Below are 13,332 nucleotides of genomic sequence, written 5' to 3'. Positions count from 1 at the left end.
TTACTTCTGCGTCAGACAGAGGTCTTAATTAGGCTTTTTTATTTGGTTTTTATGGGGTTTTTTGGCTGTTTGCTTTGACCCCCACAATGGGTTTTTTGTTAGTTTTAAAACATTTGTACAAATAAAGCATACTATTGATGGGCTGCATATGCATCTCCCACTTGATTTCTTAAATTGGACTTTATGTTTTGCATTGTGTCGTGACATAAATGAAGGCTTGTCCAGGGTCTTTTTTATACTGTATAGTGTTGCGTTGATGGTCATTTGCAGCATACCTTTTGAATTCCTTTTGTGGTCCTGCTTTTTGTTCATGGCATATTGAAGATTTGTTTGCTATGGTGGAGTTGCATTTTGTTTGGCCATAGTCCATCTGGTGGATTTGATTTTAGTTGATTCTAGGTTTTCTTTTTCCCCTCTCTACCTGTTTTTGATATATATTTGTAGTGAGTATCTGCTTTATCAGCAAAGAAAAATTATTGTCCAAAGTTTATTGAATTGTTGAATGTCCTTCTGTGGAGTAGTTCAGTCACTGCAAAATGATTTTGATAATAACTGATCATTATGCAATCATCAGCATTGATTATGTGAAATGTAAGGCTGATATTATAAGTAAATTTATATCTGTGTTGTAGAGAAATGGGTGATGCTATGGACATGAGTCTGTGTGAACTATTGAGTACAATTTCTGGTCTTTTTGGAATTGATTTTAAACTCAGAGCTTGAAAATTATAAATTCAGGTTAATTCTAATGTGAGTAAACATATTCATATAATTCCTCAATTCAGTGATATTTGTTGTGTTAAGTGCTTTGGCTGCCTTCAACTTTTAGTTACTTGAACGTAATAGAATAATAGAATAGAAGTTAATAGAATAATAATCTATGTTATAAGTTGAAGTTTATTTCTCTTAGATTTGTATAGTTGCTCAAACAGTTACAAGGTTTAGTTTATCAATAATGTATGGACATTAACTGGTAAAACCCAATTTTTGAGACTATAAAAACTACAGTTTTAAATTAGTACCATGTGGTCACTGGTATTTGGTGACTCAGAGATTTGATTGTTCTTATGAATATCAAAACCTGCTTTTCTAATGCTTTTAGAATTGTTCTGCATGACCATATGATGTAAGTAGATGCATTTGTACTAACCCACAAGGACTTTTTTGTTGAAAAAGAAAATCCCATTTAGTGAGGAAAAAGGTCTTCTAAGGATTTGGTTAAAACATTAGCAGCTGATAAAGTCTACGTATATATAGTGAATGAGTTTCAAACTAAGGACAACATAATTTGTTTTACTCTAAACAATGAGGTCATGTCATAACTGATTCACTTCATCAGTCATGACTCGCATCACTAGTTAGTTTGTCGAGAGGAGAGATGATGATGCTTGATGATTAGAAGATATTAATTATGGCTGGTTGTGGTTTGTTCCTCTGCAGAGCACTGAGTTGGAGTCAGCAGATGTTTCAGGTCACAAGATGTTGACTGACAAAATGTGTTTGTCCCAGAGATTTCTCAGCATATTTTAATTACATTAATTTTGCCATTCTAGGAGATCCTTATTTTTGAGAATAAGTCTTGTTTGGGTGAGAATGTTATGTTACATTTGTCTTTCTCAGCAAACTCTAGAAAGATTTGATCAAACTTTATAGTCTGTATTAAGTGCAAACTGTCTGGAGCTGTGAGGTTGTTCAAAGATCACATGGACACTTTTTCCATTACACAGTGCATATAGCTTTATAATGAAGTGGCTTGCAGATACCTCAGCCCTTACACATGCGCAATTGTATATTGGTGCAAGTATAGAATTAGCATTGCTTGTGAAATGGCCAGGTCCAGCTTAAAGGCATTTTTAGTGTTCTTCACCTTCTTGGCTCCCCTTTGCTTACACAGGCACAGCAATCCTTACCATGTTATGTGTAAGGCCGGTAATCTTGTTCATTTATACTCCTGATTGGCACTGAGTCAACTGTCATGTTAAAAGTTCTCTTTTAGAGATAGTGAGTAGAAGGTTCCTGCCTTAATTTTTGCGCATGCTATGTCAAATGAAGAGTGAAGAGATGAGATTGACCAAGTGCTTCTTGAGCAATGCTGATGTTCTTGAATCCCTGGATGGAAATCCTTCTTATTTGTTTGAAAGAGAGAGCGCCGTGCTAATTTACATGATCACAAATTGTTTCCTGGTGCTCCCAGTAAGATTAATTTGATTACCCATATCAGAGATTCTGTACCTGATGAGCAGTATCTCTAAGCAACATCCTTGAGCAATTCTAGAAAAACATGTTTTCTTTGCTAAAATGATTTTCTAGCACTGCTGTTTTTACTTCATATATACAGGTTCCTAATCCAGATGGTACATGTATATGTTATGCTGATTACAAGAAAAATTAAGATTTAACAAAAAGAAAGTGGATTCTTTTCCTTTGCTCAGGATGGATGACTGCATTTTTCTATTAATCTAGCTAATTTTATTGTAATCTTTCTTTCTTCATCCTGTAATGGTGAGTGGTAAGGAGGCGGACGTACGTGCGGAGAAGAGCGAGATTTATTAAGAGCAAATCCAGAGTCGTAGTCATCAAAGTAGTCCAGGGTCATAGAGCCAATACAGAGAGTATGAGGATACATGATCAAACAAACAAAACACACAAAGGCAAACAGGGGAAGCAGGCTACAACAAAGGCTAGGAAGAAATCAAAGGATTAGAAAAAACAGTCAGACTAGGAGGCACGGAGTACAAATTTATGGGTATACAGATACGGGCTTGCGAAATCAAAACATACAGCCAAACATTCAAACATCCATTCACACAAACAAAGGCAATGCACTGCGAAGACACAGGGCATCAGACAGTGTTTAAATACACAAACTTATCAAGGTAGAAACGAAGCACAGATGTGAGCAATCAAACAAGGGGCGGAGAAACTGAAACTACAGAAATGTGTTTTATTTTAATGAGGTTTCCTTGTGGTTGCTCCCTATCAAATCAAATCAAATCAAATCAAAATGTATTTATATAGTTCTTTTTACAACAGATGTTGCTGTAATGATTGCACACACGTTGAAGTGGATCCAGTTGCAGAGGTTTATTTTTGCAATCAAACAGATAGGTTTAGTAACATGGTTAAGCGTAGTCAGGTCGGTCCGAGGTCGATGCACAGGGTAGCGTTCAGGAGGTGTCCGAGGGTCAGGCAGGAGACGAAGTCTAGAAGGCAAACAGGAATCGGTAACCAGGAAAGCACACAGGATGAGGAAACGCTCGGTACGCCACATGGGGAACAATACTTCGCAACGTGTGCACAGGGAAGGGAAGCATATAAAGGGGTTGGTAATGAGGGGAATGGGAATCAGGTGTGTGCTAGAATTCCGGTGAGTCAGATCGAGGGTGTGTGCAAGTGGGCATAGCTGTGCAGGGCTGATGGTTGTTCCTGGGGTTCATAACAGTTGTCACAAAGCAGCTTTACAAATGTCCAAGTCCAAGCCCCCTGTGAGCAAGCCAAAGGCGACAATGGCAAGAAAAAACTCCCTAGCATGAGGAAGAATCCTTGAGAGGAATCAAGACTCAAGGGGGGGGCTCATCCTCCTCTGGTTGACAATGGTCACCTCAATAATAACAATTTTAAGAGAAAAATACATGTAAAAAATGAAAAAAAAAAAAGCAGTTAAGGTCTAGTCTAATTTTCAATTTTCTAGTGTAGTCTTCCATTGTGTAGTCTTGTCCTGATGGTGTGCATGTGTCTGAAACCTATCCCGCAAGAGAACGACCATTAACGTCTGAGTCTTGAACATTTACAAGAAGGTTATTCCATATTGTGGGAGTTTCCAAGAAAAAAGGTTCTGCCCCTGCAGTATATTTTCTTATTCTTGGTACTATTAAAGAACCTGCACCTTTTGATCTAAGCAGTACATGGTGGTGTTATGAACCCCAGGAACCGCACTCAGCCCCGCACTGCCAGGCCTACTCGCACACACCCCCTATCTGATTCACCAGAGTTCTACCACACACCTGATCCTCATTCTCCTCATCACTGCTCCCCTTTATAAACTTCCCTCCCCCAAGTTCACATCACAAAGTATTGTTACTCCATGGTGTGTACCAAGCATTCTAGAATCTTGTTTGTCTTCCTAGTTTTCAACTTCTGTCTGTTTTTTATCCCTCATCTACCGCCTGACCCCTGGACACCCCCAGACTCTGCACCGTGTTATCGACCTTGGAACAACCTGACCATGAATACCTGACTGACCCCAAGGATCTGTTTGATTGCAGTAATAAAACCTCTTGCAATTGGATCCTCTTCCTTGTGTTTGTGTGTGTTCAATCAATAAAGGTGGATCATAACGCACTAAGAGTTCTCTAAGGTACTGTGGGGTAAGCCCATTCAGTGCTTTGTAGGTTATTAGAAGTATTTTATAATCAATACGAAATTTTACTGGGAGCCAATGTAAAGTAGCTAAGATAGGAGTGAGGTGATCAAATTTTCTAGTTCTAGTAAGAACTCTGGCTACTGCATTTTGATCTAGCTGGAGCTTGTTTAGGCACTTAATGGTACAATCAGATAGTAAGGCATTATAGTAGTCCAATCTATCAGTGTTGCAAGTTTTTTTGTCAGCCCAGTTCCTGGTTCCAGCAGCACAAGCTCTATGAAACAATTATTTCCACCTTCCGAACATAAAACCATGCTGTCCCCACTGTTGGTCAGACTGTGTGTGCTGGGGGCAGATTTTGTACTGGCCAAGTCCCTGGCTCCTTTCTCTTTCCTGATTTCCGCTTTATTCTGCCTTACTCGTCCCTGTCCTCACTTATCCCCCACCCTTATAAACTCTATAGGCAGTTGCTGTCATTTTTCCAGCTTCCCTCAATCTTCTGTCAGATCCCGAAGACATTAGTCATTGTCTCCCTGATTCCATGGGTCCCCTGTATTCATGTTATCTGTTCTTCCAGTCCCTGTGATTTCTGCTGTTCCTAAGAGTTGTGCCACAAACTGATATCGTTCCTGTTTTTGTTGCTCTGCTTTCCCTGTTTTTGTGTCGTTCTCAGGTCCCTCTCCTGTCATTCCGCCTCAGTCTCCTGACTCTGCATAGTCTCTCCCCTGTTCTGTGGCTGTTTCCTTCTATAGACATCATTCCTTCACTGTCTGCAAGACCCTCTCTTCGTTGTGTTCTTGCATGCTGGGAACACCACACTCTTCATGTTCCCAGAACATTTGACCTTTGTTTTCATGTTGTGAGTCATTCCAGCTAGTCCTGTGTGCAGTCCCGGTTGTGTGTCTAAGTCATGTCATTTTAGATATGTTAAAAATGTAAATTGTCTAAATTTAATCAATACATCACATAGAAACCGTAAGTGTAAAGGCCTTTAGTGGTCAGAAGCATTTTTACAAATAAAGTATATGGAACCTACTAGAGTTAGTATCTTAGAGCTTGTTGTGAATTGAGGAGGGAGGACAGTTATCTTAATTAAAAGTGGGCTTAAGTGGCAAAGATATGGTTAGGTTTGTTTTCAGTGTTACTTTACGTTTTGACTTTATGATGCGTTGTAATGTATTAAGGTAACAAGTCTGTCAAAAAATTGTCCGCTGACCATGGTTCTGAAATTAGGCTGCTACATCCTTCAATATCCAAGCCAATTACATTTCTTTCTCCAGTAAAATTAAACCCTTTGTCTACTTTATCATTTAAAAAAACTGAAAGGACTCATTTGGATGGATGAACAGTTATTTTAGACTGACAGAACATAAAGAATACCGTATCTATTTAGGTTATTCAAAAAATGTGAATTGATTTATTGCTAAAAATACCATAAAAAAGTGTTCCAAAAGAAAAAAATGTAACAAACATTTTAATTAAGTAAATGTGCATAATTCTATTATCTAGTCATTTTTAAATGTACTTCATTTGGAATTATAGCTTTATTCAGCTATTCAGCTATTAAAAAGGCATTCATATTTTTCCCACTACTGAGGCAGAGTCGCACGACCGACTCAGTGACCCTAAAGGAAGTAACTGTTTTAGAAGAATAATCTAGATTCTGTAATTTAGCGTCTGGTGTGAAATATTATAGAACCAAAATCATTAACCAAACATTAACCAAATTCTAGTAGCCTTAGATCTTAAATAAATAAAATATGAATCCGCAATTTTCCATTATTATTTGGTTTATTAATACTATAGTTGTTTAATTTGTTTGCATTTTGTCTGCTATCTATCTATCTATCTATCTATCTATCTATCTATCTATCTATCTATCTATCTATCTATCTATCTATCTATCTATCTATCTATCTATCTATCTATCTATCTATAATAATTTAGCTATCTATTTATAATTTTGCTATAATTAGCTAAAATAATCCAAACCTATAGCAAATTAAGACGTCGAATATCTTATTACAGCCATTTCCCCCATTTTTAACGCTCAACAAAATGTACGTTTCATGAACGCAACCCGCAAAACACCTAGTCGTGTGTCTTTTTGTTGTTGCCTTAATATCTCCAGCCGCCAAAATGTCCAATATCGCCGTTTTCTCTGCCTTACTGCTGGACGAAGCGCGTTCTCCGTGCGCCACGAATTGTACGTCTACACAGTAAACATGACCATCTCTCTCTCTCTCTGGCTCTCTCTCTCTCTCTCTCTCTCTCTCTCTCTCTCTCTCTCTCTCTCTCTCTCTCTCTCTCTCTCTCTCTCTCTCTCTCTTTTTCTTGCACACACGTGCGCAATTGGCATTTGTCACTGTAAAAGTAAGATGCCGTGTGGATATGACAGAAAAACGCTGTAATCGATCAACATTTAAATTAAATATCCACTACTGGAGGATTACCTGCAGTCGATTTTGATTTTTTAACTCCCTTGGATCAATATGTGCACCAATATTAAAACACGCGGACCAATATTTGAAAGTGTTATGGATGTTCAAGGACATCGGGCATGTCTTTAACCGGACATAACAAGCCCGCAACGAATATTTACAATAAAAAAGGAGAAAGAGAAGAAAAACACTGTTGTAAGATGCCTTTACAGCAGGAATGATATAGTTATTGCGAGCGCCTGAATTATCTTTTGACTCAGAAAAATATATCTTGCTTCTTTTTAAAATATCCGAAAATCAAAATTGTATGATCATGGCGCATCTAATAGGACACATTTCCAATAAAATTACCAATGCTATGAACACTGCCTCCAACAAATCTCAGGCGAAGGTCAGCGGCGTGTTTGCGCGAATAGGTTTCCAGGCAGCCACCGATGAGGAGGCTCTTGGGTTCGCTGAGTGCGACGATTTGGATTATGACTATAGACAGGGAATGCGTATGGATGGCGTGCAAACGGACGATACGGGAGGAGAGCCGGACCGAGGAGGAATGGTAGAGGGGGATAGCCACTACCAAAGAGACGGCGCCGGTCCTCGAGGCTCCCAAGCCAACACCGGCACTTGCGAGGAACTTGGTGCGCAAGACAAGCAGAAAATCACCGCCTGGGAAGCAGGTTGGAACGTCACAAATGCAATTCAGGTATAGTACAGTGAAAATACCTTTAATTTTTGATTCTTTGATTTATTTATGATTCTCATGTGGGATAAAATCTATAATTTGGGGTAAATATTAAACTTAAATAACCTTATAGTAGCTTCTGATAATCAAATAGGAAAAACTGATTTTATAGAATTGCCTCGATCCTGCTACACACCTCATTCCATCTTATTAATTTATATCATCTTGAAAATACTTTTAATAACTTATATAGCAGTGGGTTTTAAAAAGATATAAAAGAATGAAGTGAAACAGTGTTGAATCACGGTTAACCTAAGGAAAGAGATTTTTACCTAAGGGTCTGAGGTATAGCATTCAAAGGATTTAATCTATGCTCCAGTTTCGCTTTCCCGAAGTCTTAGAACTGTAAAGGCATGCTTCTTGTTCACAACAGGGTATGTTCGTCCTTGGACTTCCTTATGCCATTTTGCATGGAGGATATCTCGGGCTCTTCCTCATCATCTTTGCCGCAGTGGTGTGCTGCTATACCGGCAAGATTCTCATTGCATGCCTGTATGAGGAAAATGAGGTCGGCGAGCGGGTGCGCGTGAGAGACTCTTACGTGGACATCGCCAACGCATGCTGCGCGCCACGCTTTCCAGCGCTTGGAGGACACGTCGTGAACGTCGCCCAAATCATTGAGCTAGTGATGACGTGCATCCTTTACGTGGTGGTCAGTGGTAACCTCATGTACAATAGCTTCCCGAGTTTACCGATATCTCAGAAAGCATGGTCTGTTATTGCCACAGCTGCTCTCGTGCCGTGTGCCTTCCTCAAGAGTCTTAAGTCTGTGTCTAAGTTCAGCCTGCTGTGCTCGCTCGCACATTTTGTCATCAATGTTCTGGTGTTAGCCTACTGCCTGTCACGCGCACACGACTGGGCATGGGAAAAGGTGAAGTTTTATATCGATGTTAAAAAATTTCCTATCTCTATCGGCATCATCGTGTTCAGCTACACCTCACAAATTTTCCTGCCTTCGCTGGAGGGCAACATGCAGAAACCTAGTGAGTTCCACTGTATGATGGAATGGACACATATCGCTGCCTGCGTACTAAAAGGCCTCTTCGCCCTGGTAGCCTACTTGACGTGGGCAGACGCAACGAAAGAGGTGATCACAGATAACCTCCCGGGCGGTATACGGGCATGGGTTAACATTTTTTTGGTGGCAAAAGCCTTGCTATCCTACCCTCTGCCCTTCTTTGCCGCGGTGGAGGTCTTGGAAAAATCTCTCTTTCAAGATGAAGGTCGAGCTTTGTTTCCAAATTGCTATGGATCAGGTGGCCAGCTTAAGTCCTGGGGTCTTGGCCTGCGTATTGCGCTTGTCATTTTCACTCTGCTCATGGCCATTTTTGTCCCGCACTTTGCACTGCTAATGGGCCTCACCGGAAGTCTCACCGGCGCCGGATTGTGCTTTCTTCTGCCCAGCCTGTTCCATCTGAGGCTTCTTTGGAGGAAACTTCTGTGGCACCAAGTGTTCTTTGACGTCTCCATCTTCGTGATAGGAGGTGTATGCAGCATCTCTGGGTTTATTCACTCCATCGAAGGGCTCATCGAGGCCTTTAAATATAATATCCATGATTAAGGGAGGAATACTTGTTTTCAGTTCGATTTAAATACTAATGAAGTCTTCTGTGAGTCAAGATCCGTAAAAGAAGGTCACGACGAGGAGCGTTTAAATCTAAGTTTAGTCTAGAAAAGGGTAGTTCTTTATTTTCTTGTCAAACGCGTGCAATTTCCGAATAGTGTTTTAAGATGTGATGACGTGCTTGTTATTTTTGTTAATATACTAATTGTTAGTGATAAACAACAGAGACAACATTTTCTGCCACAACAGCATGTCCATCACACCGACTCACTGAATAAATTTAAGTTATATTGATAATAAACATATTTAGAACAGAGCGAAAATAATGTTTGCTAAACTAGGCTCATGGCACAGCGGGACCTGTTAAATCTATTTTTGAACAATAGCCCAAATAATTGAAGCTCATAAAATTACAAATATATAGTTCTATGAAAAATACACATAATCTCTCGAATAGACCGATTAAGTGATTTTTTGTAAACCTGTCCATTTTGATTAGCCATAGTCAACAAATTAAAACTAGTTACACTTTAAATTAAATAAATGAAGAAAAACAGCGAGTACTGAAATTCCATGGAAGGAACGAGGAATCAGAGAAAATCTGCACAGGACTCCAGCGGAGTCAGTCAGATTAGAAAATAAATCGCCTGTGTCAGAAATCCTGATTTATTCATTAGACCACGGTACTGTAAATCCCCCATCCGTCGACGTTTCCACAGTGTCTTTTGTGTTAAGCCTATATTGTAAGTGAAATTGAAGTGTACGTAAACACCGTCTTAAAAACAATTGACTGAGCTGTATGTTAAATGTAACTCAGCGTCCCTGTTGTGTTTTCACAAGGCGTATACGAATATAAAATTATGTACACATAAATAATAATACACCTAATAAATGAAATATTTTAAATGAAATGTTTCATATTTTCTATTCTATCGTTATAATGACAAAATACACACACACACACACACACACACACACACACACACACACACACACACACACAAACTAAGTACAGGTTTTTCTCCCCAGGATCACACTCTATGAGCTTTGTCACATCGCTGACCCCGTTCATGGAGGGCTTGATAATTGCCTAATGAGATTAATCAGCTGTCAGAGAGCAGGGAAATCACTAGTATGTGCAGTGTTTGGGATCCCCTGGACTCGGACCGGTTGTTTGAGTGGGATGCAACACTAATATTTTGAGTGTGCATTGAGAGTCATATGAGATCTGGGGTTACACACAAAAATATGAGAGTATTTTTTATGTTGCCTTTTTAAAAAATGCTGTTAATTCATCGAGGACTTGAGTGTTATGCATTCTTTTCAGACTAATTTCACCAAGAACGAAGGAGCATAATTTCTGAAAGCAAAGATGAATTTAAAAGGTTATTTATTATTTTCCTGGCCTGTCACATGAGCCATGTACGATTAGTGCTGTTTTTAAGACTTTTATTGAATAATAGAGTATATGTATTTTTATATTTTTAATACATTTTGAGCTGGAATATAAAAATGTAATCTGACCATGAATAATCTTGTTGTGATTATTCTATTTGACAGTGGTGTTAGAATTTTAGATTAACTATTTGAACTATGATACAAAAGCTATAATACGGCAGTTAAAACCGCAATAAGAGCAATTAGTCTATTTTTAAAAGGCCTGACATGACATACTATCCAAAAGAATGACATCGAGCATGGTCACACTGCCCCAAGTTGACCTCATGTATAGTGACAAATTAAGATTCATTTGGTGCATCATTTAAGTCATTTCTCAATTTGCTATGTTGATATTTATTTTAAAAAATAATAAAAAATTCAGTTACTCTACAGTTATATTGAATTCTTTGTGCATTCCTTGGGCAACCTTATGAAGTCCTATACCTCTGAATTCATAAAGTTGCTCTTTTTACAGAATTTCCATGAATGAAACTTCCAGAAAAATAGGACAGGACAATGTATTGTGTACTATACGTACCGGACAATGTACTTTGTCATTTTTGGAGTGACTAATATATTGATTTGACTGATTTGATTTTCTCAGATGTTTTTATCCAGGAGTGCTCTGCACTACGAACCATTTACCTAGCAGTTGTGTCTAAAAACATCCTTACAACATAGTGCTGTCATGGTCTGACTTCGTATTACCTGAACAGTGTGCAAAACTGTACCACACGGGTTAGACTTGTTGGTCATCACAACTTGACAATCCCACTGGTGGTCTTGTTCCCTTTCCTCCCCAAATGTACAAACAAACAAACAAACAAACAAACAAACTGTTTGAGCCAGGCCAATGAATGCTTACAAAATAATGCTTTAAATTTCTATTAATATTAGACTGTTGTGTGATGTCAGATGTCTGAACTTACAGTACTTGACAACTTCTTGAAAAAGTATTACAAGTAAATGAAAGTAACAAGGGTTGAGGAAGTGAAAGTAAACACGTTCATATATTTTGCAAAAAAGGGGATGTGCAAAACCAACAAACAGAACTTGAAGCAGAGGAGGTAATGTGCAGTATAGGAGGAGATTTGAAACATAGGAGGTACATTGTGTAGTTTAATTAAGGCATAAAGCACCAAAGATGCTTTGGCATCCTACTTTAATCAGTTTACTGGCAGTATCTCCTGCACAAAACAAACAAACAAAACAAACAAAGAAAAACAGATGTAGTCTGTGGGCACTTGTTCCTGGCTGACATTAGTAGCCACTGAGATATGACAAGGAGGTCATGTTACTTTTTTTTTTTTTTTTCAGGCATTCATTCTGGCCCCAGGCTGAGTAGTGAATGATTGGAATCTCCCATTTGCATGTTTGAAACACAAGTCAGCCTTTTCTCCTAGAAAATCAAACAACCTATATGATATGACAAGGCAATGATGTAATGGCTGTCAATCTTCGCAGTGCACCAAAAATGATCAGAATCTTCCTACATAATATCACAACAAAACATTGCTTAAGATGCTTAGGGAAGCAGCATGTAACCTGAGAGGGAAATTTCAGACCTCTCACTGAGGACTTGGTGGGATGGTATAAAGCAATTCACCGTCAGATGAAAGTCAACAGCTTCTACAGTTAAGGACTGTACTCATACTCTGGCATGCACTTGTTCTGCTCCGAAAAATAATTTAATATGTAGTATTTAATGTTTTAATGTATTAATGTTTATCAATTATAATATTTATTAGTAACACCATTGTTGCAGAGGTCTTAAATTGTCCAGATCTGAAGAGACAGGATCACTAACAGAATACCTATGTCTGGGAGCTACTTTAGAGTTTACTGTAGAAACCACATCACCCAAGTCTTGATTACAAGAAAACCAGATTGCTCAGACTAGGGAAGACCACCTCATAGCCTTCCAGTGTGGTACTTAAAAAAAAACCCTGAAAGATATCTCCAGTAACTGTCACAGTGTATGAGGAGTGGGTACCATTTTAGAACAGATGTAAGCCAATAGGTCTTGGCTACAGACCATTAGTGACAGACCCTTCTCTCGCTGCTCTACCAGAAGGATTCGTTGATGTATTTTGGGGCCTGCCATAAGACGTGAATTATGCTCGCTGTAGGACCATATGCCATTTTTGATCACTGAACGTTCGACCATCGAGTTCTTACAACAAATCTAATGACAGCAAGCCGACAAGTAATATAACGCATTCATAATTAACGAAGTAAGTTTGAAATGGAAATATTATGTTGCAGTGTATTGAACTTAAGAGGCATTTTTAGATATTAGCTGGTGTAACTAATTTAATATTTTAGGTAGTCTTATCACCTTTAACATTGTATTGTTAACTTTGAACTGGTAGCGTGGAAGCGTTGTAGGATATACACGTTCAGTGGTGAATGTTACATTGCTTCTTTTGTTTTAACGCAATATGATTACAAGAACCATATTCCCAGCTAATATATTAATTATGGCCAATGGACAAATTGCCAAAAAAAAAGGCTAGTTTCATCTGAGGGGATGGGGTTTAATAATTTCTCGTACCTGTCTGAATCTGAACTGCTGTGGTCCTATCGCTTCCTACTGTTTTCATTCAAAACAGGGGTTAACATTTTGCCTCGATCGTGATTTGATTTGACGATATCGTTTATAGATATAATTTTAATTATATCGCTAATAAATATCTTACTTGATATAACAAAACTGATCAAAGCGTAATGCAAAGGGGGATGGCGGATGTTTTAGAAGGCGGAAGGTTTTTGTGTCATTCTTTTT

At 38.6% G+C, this 13,332-nt stretch overlaps 1 protein-coding gene across 1 annotated transcript; it reads left to right on the top strand.

Annotated features, from left to right (window-relative positions):
* Window positions 1–6,668: 6,668 nt before the first annotated feature.
* LOC113577279 (vesicular inhibitory amino acid transporter-like) lies at window positions 6,669–9,651 on the top strand. The gene is made up of 2 exons (XM_027009830.3): window positions 6,669–7,504; window positions 7,917–9,651. The coding sequence occupies exons 1-2, from the start codon at window positions 7,112–7,114 to the stop codon at window positions 9,102–9,104; spliced, it is 1,581 nt and encodes a 526-aa protein (XP_026865631.2). The 5' UTR covers window positions 6,669–7,111; the 3' UTR covers window positions 9,105–9,651.
* The last annotated feature ends 3,681 nt before the right edge of the window (window positions 9,652–13,332 follow it).

Source organism: Electrophorus electricus, chromosome 20 (assembly GCF_041902795.1).
Source record: "Electrophorus electricus isolate QZ-2024a chromosome 20, ASM4190279v1, whole genome shotgun sequence".
Classification (NCBI taxonomy): domain Eukaryota; kingdom Metazoa; phylum Chordata; class Actinopteri; order Gymnotiformes; family Gymnotidae; genus Electrophorus; species Electrophorus electricus.
Note: the sequence above shows the minus strand (reverse complement) of the source record. Positions and strands in the feature narration are given on the sequence as shown.

Bases quoted from the DNA above. Each gene is read 5' to 3' on its own strand.
- LOC113577279 (XM_027009830.3), top strand. From the start codon at position 7,112: ATGATCATGGCGCATCTAATAGGACACATTTCCAATAAAATTACCAAT. The intron at 7,505-7,916 runs GTATAGTACAGT...TGTTCACAACAG, and splicing joins ACGTCACAAATGCAATTCAG to GGTATGTTCGTCCTTGGACT.